The sequence below is a fragment of the Sarcophilus harrisii genome, chromosome 2 (genome assembly GCF_902635505.1).
Source record: "Sarcophilus harrisii chromosome 2, mSarHar1.11, whole genome shotgun sequence".
Classification (NCBI taxonomy): domain Eukaryota; kingdom Metazoa; phylum Chordata; class Mammalia; order Dasyuromorphia; family Dasyuridae; genus Sarcophilus; species Sarcophilus harrisii.
The window spans coordinates 470,288,896-470,305,872 of record NC_045427.1 but is presented as its reverse complement, the minus strand read 5'-3'; the positions used below and the strand labels follow the sequence as shown (position 1 = coordinate 470,305,872).

General features: G+C 33.3%; 1 protein-coding gene across 4 annotated transcripts in view; it reads left to right on the top strand.

The window, feature by feature from the left end:
• Window positions 1-16,977, top strand: part of RPGRIP1L (RPGRIP1 like) — a 121,316-nt gene that overhangs the window by 94,119 nt on the left and 10,220 nt on the right. For all 4 annotated transcript variants that reach the window (XM_031954517.1, XM_031954515.1, XM_012553816.3 and 1 more), the window contains exon 25: window positions 5,329-5,413. In XM_031954517.1, coding sequence (XP_031810377.1) covers window positions 5,329-5,413 — 85 coding nt within the window. The remainder of the gene's footprint in view (window positions 1-5,328; window positions 5,414-16,977) is intronic.

Here is a 16,977-nt window from a genome sequence, read left to right as displayed (position 1 = left end):
CTGAATCCCATGTGAGCTCCCTATTGCCTACTGCATAATTCATACATCTTTACTTTATATGCCAGGCTCTCTACAGTCTAGCATCATCCTACCTTTATAGCTTTATTCCATACTACCATCTACAGACTCCATGTTAGTGTATCTTTTCCCACACATCCTATATTCTTCTGTTAGTCAGTAAACATTTATTAATTGCCTATTATGTGCCAAGCATTTTGATAAATGATAGAGATACAAAGAAAGGCAAAATGTAGCCCCTGCTTTCAAGGAGTTCACAGTCTTATATAGGACACAACATTGACAACAAGCTATTTATAAAATAATTTGGAAATAGTGATAGAAGGAAGGCTTTAGAACTTAAGAGTGATTGGGAAAAGTTTCCTCTAGAAGGTGAGACTTGATCTGGAACTTAAAGGAAGCCAGGAAAGCCAAGAAGTAAAGATTAGGAGGGAGACCATTTCAGATTTGGGGGAAAACTAGTGAAAATGGCCACTGAAAAAAGGAGGCTAGTGTCACGAGATCATACAGTTTTGAATGGGCAAGGAGGTTTTTGTATGACTTTGCTCAGACTATTCCCTCTACCTAGAACATGGATTCTTAAGTTGGGGTGGGGGGGTAGAAAAAGAGAGAGGGAGAGAGGGAGAAAGATAAAATTTTATTTAATATAATCGATTTTCTTTGTTAATCCTATGTATTTTATACATTCAAAAGCAGTATTCTGAAAAGGAGTTTATAAGGCATCATCAGACTATAAAAGGGGTCTGTTATTCATGAACTAGTTTAGTACCTCCTGATATAGAATGTTCTTGTTTCCATATAGGCTCATTGAATTTTTCACATACCCTTTACTTTTTATCATAATTTTTATTAAAAAAAAAAATATATAATGTATTGCAATATTTTCTCTGTGACCTGAAATGAAAGTTCTAGAATTTGGCTACAATATTCCCCAGAGCCTTTACTTTGGGATTTCTTTAAGAAGGCAATTGGTAGATTCTTTCAATTTCTACTTTATTTTCCAGATCTATATTATCAGGACATTTTTTCACGATAATTTCTTAAAATATGATGTCTAACAGATTACTTTGCTGTCTGGGGGTGGGGGAAGTAAGAGGGAGGAAAATTGAGAATACAAAGTCTTATAAAAATGAATGTTGAAAACTATGTATTTTTTAAAATAAAATATTGAAATTTTTTTAAAAAGAAACATGACTTCTAAGCTCTTTTTAAATTTTGATCATGACTTTCAAGTAGTCAAATAATTCTTAAACTATTTCTCCTGGACCTATTTTCCATGTCAATTGTTTTTCCAGTGAGATATTTCACATTTTTTTCTGGGTTTTTTTTTTTTTTTCATTCTTTTGACTTTATTTTACTGTTTTTTGAAATTTCATGAAGTCATTTGTTCACTTCTTATTTTTAAGGAATTATTTTCTTCAGTAAACATTTTTACCTTTTTTTCCATTTGGCCAATTCTGATTTTTAAGGAATTTTTTTCTGCAGTGAATTTTTGTGTCTCTTTTACCATTAAGCCAATATTGTTTTTAAGGGTGTTTCTTCAAAATTTTTGAGCCTCTTCTAATAAGACAGTTAATTCTGGTTTTTTTCTACATTTATCTTCCATCATTCTCATTTCTTTTCCTAATTTTTCTTCTCTCTCTTATCTATTTTTTTAACTCATCCAGGAATTCTTGTTGGACTTGAGGCTTTAATTTTTGCTCTTTTCACATTATTATCTTTTTATCTTATCTTGGTCTTCTCTGCCACCATAGTCAAACTATGGTCAAGTTCTTTTTTTGTTGTTTGCTTATTTTTCCAGCTTATTTCTTGATGTTGAATTTTATGTTAAAGCTGGACTCTGCTAACCTTAGCATGATGAGGTACTATCCCAAGCATCAGGCTTTCTCTTTCACTGGCTAATTTCAGAGATAATTCTGAGGTCTGCAAGTTTTGGGTGCTTCCAAGATTGTGTGATCCAGGGAAAGATGTGGTCATAGCTCTCTCCTGGGCTCTGGTCTTTACCCAGAAAGGACCTCTGTTTCCCTGTAACCACAGCCACTAGTACTTCTTTTAGCCCTGGAACTGTGACCCAGTCCCCTGCTATCCTGTAGCCACAAGTGCCAGTGTTCCTCTCTACACTGGAACTGTGATCAAGGCCCCTGCTCCCTTATGACCAACCACAAGTGCTCTTCTCCTTGCAATTGGGTCCCAGAACTGCATATCAGCAAGAGACTTGCTAGTCAATGTCACTGTCCCCAGTGCCAGTACAGGTCCCTTATCATCTCTTTCTGCCCAGTTGTCCAGCTCCTTAATGTCTCTGAGCTAAGAGCTCTCAGGGCATCTGCTGCCACTCTCACAGCCACTGTGAAGCCAGGCCCTCCCACCTCAGTGCCGCAGCCTCTCCTGCCTACTCTCTGAATGGTCATAGGCTGAGAAAATGTTTTACCCTATTCCACTCCAAAGTTCAATTAGATTGTAAAGTTACTTGGAGGGAAATATTGGGAAAGGTTGACCGGGTTTATTCTCTAATTCACCATCTTGTCACTACCCCCTTCCGTTGTCCTTTAAAAGCCAACTCAGACACCACCTTCTCAAAGAACATTTAGTACTTTGATTTATACCTTTCTAAGTATGCCACTTGTGTAATATTATGTGTTATATTTATCTGTATATTAGTTACCTACTTCTAGCATAATACTTCATACACAGGAAACACTTAATACTTTTTGTGGAATTTGTTGGATTGAGAAGCTTGAAAATCTTCATGGGGTCATGATCTAATAAAAAACAAGAGTAGATATGATCCATTTCTCCCAAAGTGAAATAACCCAAAACCTATTATCTAGTTACTGAGCCCCTACAAAATTCAGACAAGTAAAAGAGTTGGGCAGCATGTAATATATTAGTGGGGAAAAGAAAAAGGGAGAGCTATGTAAACTTAAAGTCTAAGGAGAACTAATTTAAAAGTCATTTGATCATCTCCAAAATTGGATACAAGTAATTACTGTCAACTAGTAGAGCAGGACCTAAGTAGCTGGATCAAAGAAAGTAGAGCATGAGTACAAGCTGATTATGGTTGTCAGAACTATAAGCCTGAGTTGGAATTCTTAATGGGATATCCGGTCCAATTGATAGTGATTTATGAAAGTCTATGAGAAGTGCCAGTCTGCTTTATTTTGCATTTCAGTTAGAGGGAATTAAAATATCCCAGAGCTGATATTACCATCCCGTTTCTAACAAGGTTTGCTATTTTTTATGGAAGTCAAAGTAAGTTTTGGCTTATAATAGAAAGAAATATTTATTGAATAAATGAATTTTCCTTGGCCAATTGAAAAGAAGTGTAGGGATTAACTAACACTGACTAGTCTGCCCTGGGTAATGATTGACTGGCAAAATTTACTTCTTTTAAATTATACATAGATTTTTAGATTTATAAACTTATTACTGGTCTAATCTTTACCCTTAAACTGCATAACTATGAGGACATAGAAAGATTGTAGCACCTTGGAGTCTTCAAAGCTCATGGGTCAACCATTTCTTGAATCAGTAAGACCAAAACAGAAAAGTTAGTATTTGAAATGATAAACTTTAAGAGCTAGAGTAATATTAAAAAGTATGTTTAAAATAGCATAATCGTGTTAAAAAATGGGTAACTAGGACATTGTATTAAAATTCTGTATTCTATTTATTAGTTAGGTATTAATTATTGTTCACTCTCAATTGCAATTCTTTTTAGTAACCCTATAAAATTAATCCTTTTACATTTTCCCACTCAGAGATCAGAGATGGAAATGGTTAAAGGAAGTGGCCAGAATACCTCAGTAGCCAACAGATAAGCCAGAATTATAGGCAATGGGTATCCTGTTTATTCCACTGATAACATAAATCTCTGTTATGATTTTTACTTAATCACCTCAGAGATACTATGCAGGATTTGGAACTCTATAGCTCAGACCTCTCAGACTGTATATTGGGTCTTAATTAAGGACACAATTTTTAAAAGCCTATTTACTCTTTTATGGCTCATCTTTGCTGAAGTACTGCAACTATTTCTCAAAATGTTGTAGTAAAAATAGCTTTCTGATTGTTCTTCTGCCTTTCCCATTTATTTATGGAGATATGTAAATTCCTCTATTCTTAAAACATACTCTTTAAATGCTACTAAGGCTATTTGACTTTGGTTATTTAGGATGTTTTAAGTGACTTCCATTTATTTCTTTCATGAACCATGAAAATGATTGTTAGCAGCACAATTTGAAATCAAAATTATATTGCCTGGGAAAAAATGTTTTCAGAAATGAAGTATATTTTCTCCTAATGAAAAACAAAGATCTGCCTTTAGAATTATTTTGGTATCTCAGATTGTTCTACCTTTGATCAGAAGCAGAGTAATCTCTAAATTGATGTCTTTGGTTATAGGGGAGCTTTCCCCTCAAAAATGGTGTCAGAAAAATGTCTTCAAAGGCTGAGACACAGGAGTAGAAGTTATCTGGGGAAAAGGAAACCTAAATGTTCTAAAAATTTTCAAGTTAAAAAAATTTTTTTCAGGTTCAAAAATTCAAAGAATAGCACTTTTTTATTTGGATTTTCCAAATTATTGATGGAATAAGTAAGGTAATTTATTCTTCCTAATCAATTTGATTGAAGTTTAGATTGGTCACTGTGATCTACTGTGACCTTAATCATTTATGCTAGACATTTATTTTGAAAACAAAAGTAAAATCCCTAAATGCTTAAAAAAAAATCTTCTTTTGCCCCCTTCTCCAACCCTTTGTTGTTGTTATTGTTGGGCCTCCCTTCATTCTCACACCATAGTAAACGTCAGCCCTTGGATTTCCTCAACCTAGTGCATTAGATACCCCTGTTATTGCATGTTGTGGCAGGAAAGGAGGATTAAATTACTGAGGCTGTCAGAAAAGACAAGCACTCTGCCATACATTATCATTATCACTCACTTCTTGAGCTCAAGAAACTGTAGTAAATCCCCTCCAATACAAAGCAATAAAGGCCGCTGGCTTTTATGACCATGACTGCCAGTGCCATTAACAGGCAATGACAGCAATGTGGCACTCTTAGATGTTGCTTGTATCTTTTCTGACAGTGTGCACATAAACCTGCCCAGTGACATGACATTAGATCACATGACTATTCAAATTTGATTCTGGTTTCCAGAGCTGCTTTCTTTTTCTAAGTATACTGTAACATAGTACAACTTGCTTTTATCATGTGTCTCTTTAAAAATAAATATTTATAAAAATACAGAAATGGCCAAATATTAACATATATCCTTGAGTGTTTTTTGATTGCAGTTTTTTTTTTCTTTCATAGTATTATATGTGGATAAAGAAACCAACCAAGCAAGAAGAGAATCTCTAAAGACTATATTGCAAAAACCAGAGATGCCTAATGGAAGGTACCTTTAGAATTACTCAATTACTGTAGTTTGCTAATATAAATGTACACAGAAGAATGTGCATGCATATTTTTAAGCTCTGCTATCATTTATGTCAATCATTTTATGAAATAATTTTTATCTTCTTATCATTATTTATTATTATTCTTTCTAATTGAGATTAAAAACTCCTAGTTTTGGTTCATAGAATGTCCTTTAGAACATAAATTGATTTTAACAAGTATTATTTTTACTCTTTCTGTTAGTGAAGTTTTATACTTAAATTCTATTTTGTACTATAGTTATTTGAGCACACATCTTATACATGCTCCTTGAAGATAGGGACTATGTCTTATCAGCTTTGTAAGTATATATAAGTACATGATATATTTTTATACAGTTATATCAACATTAAAATATGTAGAGTTTGAATTATTAACTAAATGCTTTATTAAATGATTTAACTAACCCTGGCTGCCTTGAGATAAAGATGTGTAATCTTGTCACTATTTTCTTTGTTGACTCTTGAACCCTACTGGATAAAGCTGTCAATCCATCGGTCACCTATTAAGGACAAACTTTGTGTCAGAAACTGTGCAAGGTGCTAGAAACACAAGTATAATGAATGAAACTATCTCTTCTCACAAGGAGTTTACATTCTAATAGAAGAAACATCAAATACACATGTAAATTTATATGTGGTATAAAGTAAATGTATACAAAATACTTAAATGCAAAGTAGTTTGAGAGGGAAGGCATGTCTCTTGTGTTGCTTGCTCAAAAAATGAATCCTACATAATGATTCAAAAAGAAGCTGATAAGAGAAGCAGAATGAAGATGGCAGCGTAAAGAGAGAATTCTTGTTGAATTCTCCTAACATTTTCCTCTAAATTCTAAAGCAGCATAACCAGTAAAAGGTCAAGTTGAAACAGGTTTTCCATGTCAAAAAAACTTCAGAGGTTAGAAGGAGAGCTCCTGGGATGGGAGCTGGCCAGGAGCACAGAAGCTGTAATACCAGCTGTGGTCCTGCTAGATTCTGCCAGATATATTCTAGGTCTATGCTAGTACCAGATACAAAACTAGTTATCACCTGGCAACAACATTGCCCATTATCCAGTTCTAGGTCAAAGTTCCAGGGTAGAGAAGAACATTTTCAGTTACAAGGGAGCTGGAACCCTAGTTCCTAGTCCCTGTTCTGGGACAGAGAGGAATTTGGTCATGGGGGAACTGGGGCCTTATCTGAGTAAAAACCAAAGCTCAGAGTTGGAAGGCAGTTTCCCCAAATGACTCCATCTTGAAAACCCTGAAAACACTAGCTGTGAAAACATTAGCACAAAAAAGCCTAAAGTTCAGAATAGTGACACATAAAATATACACCAACTCTGTTATAAAATTCCAAGTCAAAAAATAGGCTGGAAAAATGAGCAAACAATTTTTTAAAAAGCTTGACTATAAAAAGCTGTTATGACAACAAAGAAGTTCAAGACAAACTCAAAAGATAATGATATGACAGCATCTACATGCAAAGCCTCAGAGAAAAATGCAAAGTGGACACAAGTCAAATAAGAATAAAACAAAATCAAAAGAATAGAAGAAAATATGAACTCAAAAGTGACCTGGAAAATAGATTAAGGAGAGAGATAAGATTATTGGACTGCCTCAAAGTCATTATCTCAAGAAGAATCTACATGTCATATTTTAAGAAATTATAAAGGAAAACTGCCTTGATATATTAAAAGCAGAGGAAAAAGTAAAAATTGAAAAAATTGAAAGCATTTACTGATCATCTCCTGAAAGAGATCCCAAAATGAAAACTCCTAAGGAGAAAATGTTATAAGCAGATCGCAAGAAGTAATTCAAATACTGTAGAACCAGAGTCAGGATACCAAGATTTAGCAATTACCATTATAAAAAGAAGGAGGGCTTGGAAAATAATATTCCAGAGTGGCAATAGAGCTAAGATTACACACAAGAATAACTAAGCCAGCAAAACTGAGTATAATCCTGCAGAGCAAAAAAAAAAAAAAAAAAAAAAAAATGCATTTAATGAAATAGAGGACTTTCAGGCATTCTTGATGAAAATACCAGAACTGAGTACAAAAACTTGATATTCAAACACGACTTTAGAGAGAGATTTAAAAAAAGAAAAAAAAAGATAAATGTGAGTGAAAAATCATGAGGAAATTTACAAAGTTAAACTATTTACATTCCCAAAGGGGAAGATGACACATGTAAACTCCCAAGAACTTTATCATCATTAGGACAATTGAAAGTCTCCTTAAAGTTCATTGGTGTAAGTCTATGAAGATCATCTCAAAAGTAAAATGAAAGGCTGAGAAAGAAGGATGTATTGAAAAAAAGGGAAAGGGGAAAGAAAAAAAGGGAAAGAGGCTTGAAAGGAAGAGTTTTTATATGGAAAGGGAAATGGAGGAAGGGAGATAGGCAGTATTTGAACCTGACTCTCATTTGAATTGACTCAGAGGGAAAAATAAATGTACACATTCAGGAATAAAAATCTGTCTTTCCCACCATGAAAAAAGAAGAAGGGACTAAGATAAATGGTGGACAATAAGAGGACAATCAGATTGAGGGAGCACCAGCCAGAAGAAAGAGGCTGGTATATTCTCCATTTTTTCTGACAAGTTCACTTGATTTTTTTTTCAATTAAGCATTTTTTCCTCCCATTTCCATAATGAAAAGAAAACCAAAACCCTTGGTAAAATAAAATAGGCAGTCAAGCAACACTAGTTTCCATATTGGACTTGTCCAAAAATGTATCTCATTGTGCACATCAGTTACTTCATAACTTAAGGATCATATGATGATTGGGTTAGTATTTTCAAGTGAGCTTTCCCCTTAAGAAGAGTATTGCCTTCTGAGTAAAGAAGGGTGTGTAAGAGTGAACTAGTTTTTGAAGTATGTAGACCATCTTTTTTTAAAAAACATTTTTATTTAAACATTTGAACTCAATTCTTTTTCTCTCTCCTCTGAGAAAGATGTATAGGTTATACATATTCAGTTATGTAAAACATTTCCATATTACTCATTTTGTATAAGACTCAGAAGAAAAAATGAAAGAAAAAAGCGAAAGTAATATGCTTAAGTATGTATTTAATCAATATCAGTTCTTTCTCTGGAGGCAGATGCTGTGCTTCATTATTAGTCTTTTGGGATTGTCTTAGATCATTGTATTGCTGAGAATAATGAGTTATTCACAATTCTTCATCAAAACAATATTGTTAGGGCAGCCAGGTGGTGCAGTGGATAGAGTACCAGCCTTGAAGTCAAGAGGACCTGAATTCAAATCTAGACTCAGACACTTAACACTTCCTAGCTATGTGACCCTGGGCAAGTCACTTAACCCCAATTGCTTCAACAAAAAAATATATATATAATATTGTTGTTACTGTGTTTTTTATTTTCCCAGCTCTAGTCATTTCACTATGCATCAGTTCATATTAAGTCTTTCCAGGTTTTTGTTTTTTGGTTGGGTTTTTTTTGTTTTGTTTTGTTTTGTTTTATTTAGTCATCCTGCCTGTCATTTCTTACAGGACAATAATATTCCATTATAATCATACACTACAGTTTATTTAGCCATTCCCCAAATGCTGGGCATCCCTTTGATATTTTGTACAAATAGGTCATTTTCCTCTTTTTTTTGGATGTCTTTGTGACATAGACCTAGAAGTGGCGCATTTCTGGATCAAAGGGGCATAGTTACAAATTGTTCTCCAGAATGGTTGATCGGTTCACATCAGAACAGTGCATTAGTGTCCCAATTGCCCCACATTTCCTCCAACATTCAACATTTTTCTTTTGTCATATTAGCCAGTCTGATAGATGTGAGGTGGTGTCTCAGAATTTTAATTATATTTCTCTAATCAATAGATTACTATGTGTAGCTTTGATTTCTTTATCTGAAAACTGCCTCTTCAATATTCTCTGACCAGTTATCAATTGGAATATTATTTACTTTTTTTATATAAATTTGAATCAATTCTCTACATATTTGAGAAATGAGGCCTTCATTAGAGATACTTCTTGCAAAAATTCTCTTCCCTGCCCTGCATTTTCTACTTTCCTTATAAATTTAATTACATTGGTTTTGTTTGTGTACAACCTTTTTAATTTTATAGAATAAAAATGATCTATTTTGCATTTTGTAATGCTCTCTGTATCTTTTTTTGTCCTAAATTCTTTCTTTATCCATAAATACAGATAAAGTTCCATGCTCTCTTAATTTGCTTATGATGTTACCCTTTTTTTAATGTGTAAATCATGTACCCATTTTTACCTTATTTTGGTATATAGTGTAAGATGTTGTTCTATACTTGGTGTCTGAGGCAGCTAAACAGAGAAGTAGATAGCACTGGCTCTGGAATCAGAAGGATCTGAGTTCAACTCTTGCCTCAGACACTTGGAACACTTAACTAGCTATGTGACCTTGGGTAAGTCATATTGGGTTACCAATTGCCTCTCAAAAAAAAGTCCCAAAATGTATATAGTATCTGCCATACTGTTTTCCAGTTTTCCCAGCAGTTTTTGTTTCAAAAGCTTAGATCGTTAGATTTATTATATACTAGATTGATATACTATAATGTAATTTGTATCTAATCTATTCTGCTGATCCACCACTCTATTTCTTAGCTAGTACCAGATTGTTTTGATAATTACCACTGTATAATACAGTTTGAGATCTGGTTTGGCTAAAACATCTGCTTTCACTTTTTTTTTCATTGCTTCCCTTGATATCCTTGCGCTTTTGTTCAGATCAATTTTGTTATTTTTCTAGCTCTATAAAATAATTTTGATAGGTTAATTGACATAACTCTGAATAAATAGATTAATTTAGGTAGAATTATCATTTTTATTACATTGGTTTGGCCCGCCCATGAACAATTGCTATTTTTCCAGTTGTGTAGAACTGGTTTAATTTGTGTGAAAAGTGTTTTATAGTTGTGTTCATTAATTTTCCTGGGTTTGCCTTGGCAGGCAGACTCCCAAGTATTCTATATGGGCTACAATTATTTTTAAGTGCAATTTCTCTGTCTATCTCTTGTTTCTGACCTTTGTTGGTAATATATAGAAATACTAATGATTTATGTGGGTTTCTTTTGTATCTTTCAACTTTACTAAAGTTGTTAATAATTTCACATTGGTTTTTATTTGATTCTCTAGGACTTTCTAAGTATGCCATCTTATCATCGACAAAGAGTGATAGCTTTATGTCCTCATTGCCTTTTCTAATTCCTTTAATTTATTTTTTATCTCTTGTTACTATAGCTAACATTTCTAGTATAATATTAAATAACAGAGGTGATATAAGGCATCCTTGTTTCACCCCAATTGAATTGAGTTTTCTAACTTTATCCCCATTACAAATAATGCTTGCTCATGGTTTTAACTATGCTCTCTAATGTTTTTAATAGGGACTAGTGCTGTATTTTGTCAAAGGCCTTTTCCATATTCAGATAATCATAATGATTTCTTTTGATTTTGTTATTCATGTGGTCAATTATACTAATAGTATTACTAATATTGAACTAGCCCTGCATTCCTAGTATATTCCCACTAGGTCTTGGTGTGTGAACATTGTGATATATTGTTGTAATTTCATTGCTAGTATTTTATTTAAAATTTTTTCATCAATATTCATTAGGAAAATTGGTGTATAATTTTTTTTTCTCTGTTTTAGCTCCTCCTGTTTTGAGTATCAGTACCACATTTATGTTATAAAAGGAATTTGGTAGGACTCCTTTGCCTGTTTTTCCAAATAGATTATGTAGTACTGGGATTAATTGTTATTTCAATGTTTGGTAGGATTTGCTTGTAAATGCAACTGATCCTAGGAATTTTTTCTTAAGAGCATTCAATGTTAACATGTTCAATATCTTTTTCCAGTATTAGGCTATTTAAGTATTTTATTTTATCTGGGTAATTTATGTTTTTGTAGTTATTCATGCATTTCATTTAGAATGTTAAATTTATTGACAAATAATTGGGTAAAATAACTCCTAACAGTTGGTGTTAATTTCTTCCTCATTGATGGTGAATTTACCGCTTTTCTTTTTGATATGAATTTGGTACTAATATGACATTAATTTGGTATTCTTTCCTTTTTATGATCAAATTAACCAGTGGTGCATCTATTTTGAGAGTTTTTTTTTTCATAAAACCAACTTATAATTTTATTTATTACTTCAATATTTTTCTTTAAATTTTATTAATAGAGATTAATTGATTGGATCCATTGATTTTCAAGATTTCCAATTTGGTGTTTAATTAGAGGAGGGATTAATTTGTTCTTTTTCTAGTTTGTTTAGTTGCATGCCCAATTTATTGAACTGCTTTTTCTCTATTTTATTGATGTAAGCAATTAGAGATCTAAATTTTCCTCCCAAGTATCACTTTGCATATATCCCTTAAGTTTTGATATATTATCTCATTGTCATCATTTTCTTTATTGAAATTATCAATTGTAGAGGTGATTCAGGCCAGTTCCAATAGACTTGTGATGGAGAAAGCCATCTGCATCCAGAAAGAGGACTTTGGGGACTAAATATGGATCACAACATAATATTTTCACTTTTTTGTTGTTGTTTGCTTTTTTTTCTTTCTCATTTTTAATCTGATTTTTCTTGTACAGCATGACAAATGTGGAAATATGTTTAGAAGAATTGCATATGTTTAACCTATATTGGATTACTTGCTGTCTAGGGTAGGAGGGTTGAGGAAAAGGAGAGAGAAAAATTTGGAACACAAGATTTTGCAAAGATGAATGTGGAAACTATCTTTGCATGTATTTTGAAAGTAAAAAGCTATTATTTAAAATTTTGTAAAAGAGAATCAATTGTTTAGATGTTCTTTGACCTACTTTTTTTGTATTAAATATGTAATTTCTAATTTTTATTCTCTTTTCCATTGTCTGTTATTGATGCAATTTTTATTGCATTATGATCTGAAAAGGATGCATTTACTATTTCTGCTTCTCTGCATTTGGTTGCTAGGTTTTTATGGCCTAATACATAGTCACCATGTGCATAGGCACCATGTACTGAGAAAAAGATATATTCCTTTCTGTTCCCATTCAGGTTTCTCCAGAGATCTATCTTATCTAATTTTTTCAGAATTTTATTCACCTCCTTAACTTCTTGTTTATTTATTTATTATAATTATCTAGCTCTGAGAGGGGAAAACTGAAGTCCCCCACTAGTATAGTTTTATTATCTATCTCCTCCTGTAATTCATTCAACTTCTTCAAAAATTTAGGTGCTGTACCATTTGGTGCATATATGTTTAGTATTAATGTGACTTTATAGCATGGTCCCTTTCAGCAAGAAAGGTTTCTTTCCTTATTTCTTTTAATTAGATCAATTTTTGCTTCTTTTCTTTTTGCTTTTGCTTTGTGATCATGATTGCTATAACTTCTTTCTTTGTTTCAGCTATGTATAGCTATCTCTGCTTCAGGTATGTTTCTTGTAAACTTCAGTCTGGTTTTTTAATCCATTCTACTATCTGCCTCCATTTAATGAGAGAATTCATCCCATTCACTTTTATAGTTATGATAACTAAATGTGTATTTCCCTCTATGCCATTCTTCCCTTACTTATTTCCCTGCCTCATACCATTTATTCTTTCCTCCTCCTTTACTTCTGATCACTGCCTTCCCCAGTCTGTCCCTCCCTCCACTTTCCAGTATCTCCATCCTTTCTTACTTCCATGTAAGATAAGACAGATTTCTATATCTAGCTGAGTTTATATGTCATTCCTTCTTTTTGAGCCAGTTTTGATGAGAGTAAGATTTAAACTTTGTTTTGCCCCTCCTTTCCATCTTCTTCTCCATTATAATAGCTCTTTCATTCCTCTTTTATGTGGGATAATTTATCCCATTCAATCTCCTCCCTCTTCCTTCTTCCAATGCAGTTTTCTTTGTCACCCTCTTATTTTGTTTTTAGATTATCAAAGTCACTTTATATCCACACCCTCTCTCTATTTCTTCCTAATTGCTCTTTCAGTCAAAAAGTTGTTTAGAGTAACAAATATTATCTTGCCATATAGAAATATAAACAGTTTAACCTTATTGAATTTTATTGTGATTCTCTTGTTTCTTTTTTACCTGTTTATGTCACTCTTGAGTCTTATGTTTGGTGGTCAAATTTTTCATTCAGCTCTGATCTTTTAATTAGAAATGCTTGAATGTCCTCTATTTTATCAGATGTCTATTTTTTCCCCTGAAAGATTTTATTCAGTTTTGCTGGGTGGGTGATTCTTGGTTGTGATCCTAACTTCTTTGACTTCTGGCATGTCATGCTCCAAGCCCTCTAGGTCTTTAACGTGGAAGTTGCCAAATCCTATGTAATTCTGACTGTAACATCAGAATATATGAAATTTTCTGTGGCTGCTTGCCATACTTTCTCCTTGATTTGTGAGTTCTGGAATTTGGTTATGATATTCCTGACAGTTTATATATATTGGCTCTCTTTCAGGTGGTAATCAGTGGATTCTTTTAATTTCCATTTTGCCCTCTGGTTCTAATATTTCAGGATAGCTTTCTTTTATAATTTCTTGAAAGATAGTCAGGCTTGGGTTTTTTGATCATGCCTTTCATATAGATCAGTAATTTTTTATTTATACACAATGCAGTCACAAAGCTAATTTGCTCTATAGAATAAAAGCTTCTCCTCCTTGTTATATAATGAAATGCACAAATATTTCAAATATACAGAGTGGATATGATTCTAAAATCTGTATCTACCATAACATTTCCTAAAATATTTGTGAGACATCTTGTAAAACATAGTTTTTAAATGACATATTGATATAATTGCATTCACCATCACCCCTGAAAATACCATAAAAGATTCTATTCATTGTCATAGAGAGGAAAAAAATCAAAACAAAATTCAAGAGTACTGATTTAGAAAAGATCTCTAGAACTCAATGACTGCTGAAAAAAATTCACAATGAGGAAATAAGTTTTTTTACATGTCTTGTTGCCTCCTCTTCCTCTGAGTACTTAGCATTAGGTAAAAAAAAAAACATATTTTTTCACATGCTGCTTCATGAGAAAATCTGTAGTTTTATTATTAAATTGATGCATTAGTGGTTTTAAAACCTCTAATAAAAATACTATTTAATTTTGTTTATGACTTACATGATGGTATTGAAAAAAGACAAAAGTGCCAACTCTTAGTAATATTCTGCAGGACAAACTTTTAAAATAATTCCATTTTTATCATTGTGGTTATTCACACTATACCTTTGAATGCGGTTTAAGTATCTATTAAAAAAAAGTTTTAATTTTGTTATATTGTGTTTTTAATAGCTCTTCCACAGAAAAAAAATACTAAACATAATGGTAACTTTCCTTTCTAGGATAGCTATCTGTTTAAACCAGTAATTTTTATATTCTCTCTCCTAAATCTATTTTCTAGATCAGTTGTTTTTCTAATGAGAAATTATTTTCTTCTATTTTTTTTTTACTTTTTTTTATTTTGTTTCATCTTATCTTGATGTTTCATAGAGTCATTAATTTCCACTTGTTCAATTTCAATTTTTAAGGAATTATTTTATTCAGTAAGCTTTTGTACTTTCTTTTTCATTTGGCCAATTCTATTTTTAAGGAGTTATTTTCACAGTAAATTTTTTGTATATGTTTTCCTAGGCTACTGACCTTTTTTTTTTCCATGATTCTTTTACATTACTCTCATTTCTTTTCCCAGTTTTTCTTCTACTTCTCTAATTTCCTTTTTAAAATCCTTTTTAAGCTCTTCCAGGAATTCTTTTTAGATCTGAGACCAAATTACATTTTCTTTGAGGCTTCACATATAACCATTTTGACACTATTGTTCTTTGCTCCTAAGGTTTTTGCCTTGAGCCTCTCTATCCCATAGTAACTTTCTATAGTCAAAGTTTTTTTTTTTTGCTCATTTTTTCCCTGCCTTTTTTATGAAGATGTTTTTATGTGAGGATTGAGCCCTGTACTACCCCAAGCTTTTTGTGCTGAAAACTCAAGATCTTATTGCCAGCTTTCTCTGATTTTTAAGGCTTAGCCATTTCCTTTCATTGGAAGATAGGCTTCCTTTTGGCTTATACTGAAAGGTGGGGCTTCCTTTGGATATGGGGTTTAGTTGCTGGCTTGCTGAAGAGAGGGGACTTTGCTCCTGGGTTAGTATGATAAGTCTTTTTGGTGGCTGGCCCTAGAGGAAGGTCCTTTTTGCTGGTCTGCCCCAGGGGAGGGACCTTGTTGCTGGGTGGTTTTGGAAACAGTATCCCTTTGCTGGTTGTCTCCAAAGGGAAGATCTCATTGTTGATCGGGCTCTTGCTGGTGGCTTGGGGTTGCTGGAGTAGGGCCTTGCTGTTCTGCATGGACTAGTCACTTGCCTAGGGAGATGCTGGTTTGGAGGATGATGGGACCTTCACAGTAGGTTGCCTCCAGCTTGGAGCCTTGCTTCAGAAACCCCTACTTTGAAACTAGCTAATGCTATTCTTCTAGGACCTTGGTTCCCCTCCCATCCTAGTGAAACAGACCTTTGCTGCTTCTCTGTTCCTAGACCAATTATAAAGCATTTTTCTAGTTGTTTGGAGAATTTAGAAGGGTTTTGAAAAGTTTCTTCCTCACTCCACCATCTTGATACCAGAAATACAAGAAGATCTTTTTTGGTTTGGGTTTTAGATTTTTTTTTTTTTTTTTTTTTTGGCGAGGTAATTGGAGACACAGCTAGTAAGTGCATAAGTGTCTGAGACTGGATTTGAATTCAGGTCCTCCTGGTCCAGGGCTGGTGTGCTCTATTTACTGCATCATCCAGCTGCCTCCACAGAATCTTTTAATGTCTTAAGTTAAACTTTTTGAGAAAGCAAAATGTTAAAACCCACCTGAGGAATAATAGAAGATAAATATTTGATCATTTAACCAAAAAATTCTGATTTACATACTCATTAAGCTAGATCTATGTCTCCTCTGATGCATATTTTGTTCTAATGGCAGAGCTCTAGGCTAACCTACTACAGGTAAATACAGTGCAATTAAGTGTATCTTCCTATTTGTGCTCATTCTATATTTGGAATTTACACATTATTAGCAGCACTCTTCATCTCAGGTGATTTTTTTTTTCCTTATAATAATTTTTAGCCATATGGGAGTGATGATGCCTGCCTATAATCCCTGCTCTTACAGTGGTTGGGCTGTTATCTCACTTGAATTCAGGAGTTTCAAGGTCCAGTAGGACCAAAGTCAATCACTGCAATAAATCCAGCAACAGTATTGTGAGTCCTGGAACCTAAGGGCCTACCTCCAGCAGGCTGATACCTTAGGAGGGACAAAACCAGCCCAGGTAGGAAAGACAGAATGTGACAAAACTTCAATGAAAAACATTTTGGAATTTAACCTATGAGTAGCAGCTGTAATTTTATTCTTCACAAGATAGGGAGACAGTCTTTAAAAAAATAAAAAATTATAAAGAGCACCAGATCTTCCTTATCTTGAGCTTCTCTTTTCTCAAAAGACTTGGTTTTTGGTAGAAGAATAGTAAAAAAAACTGTTACCATTATAACTATAAGGACACTTTCACTTCATAGTTCCTCTA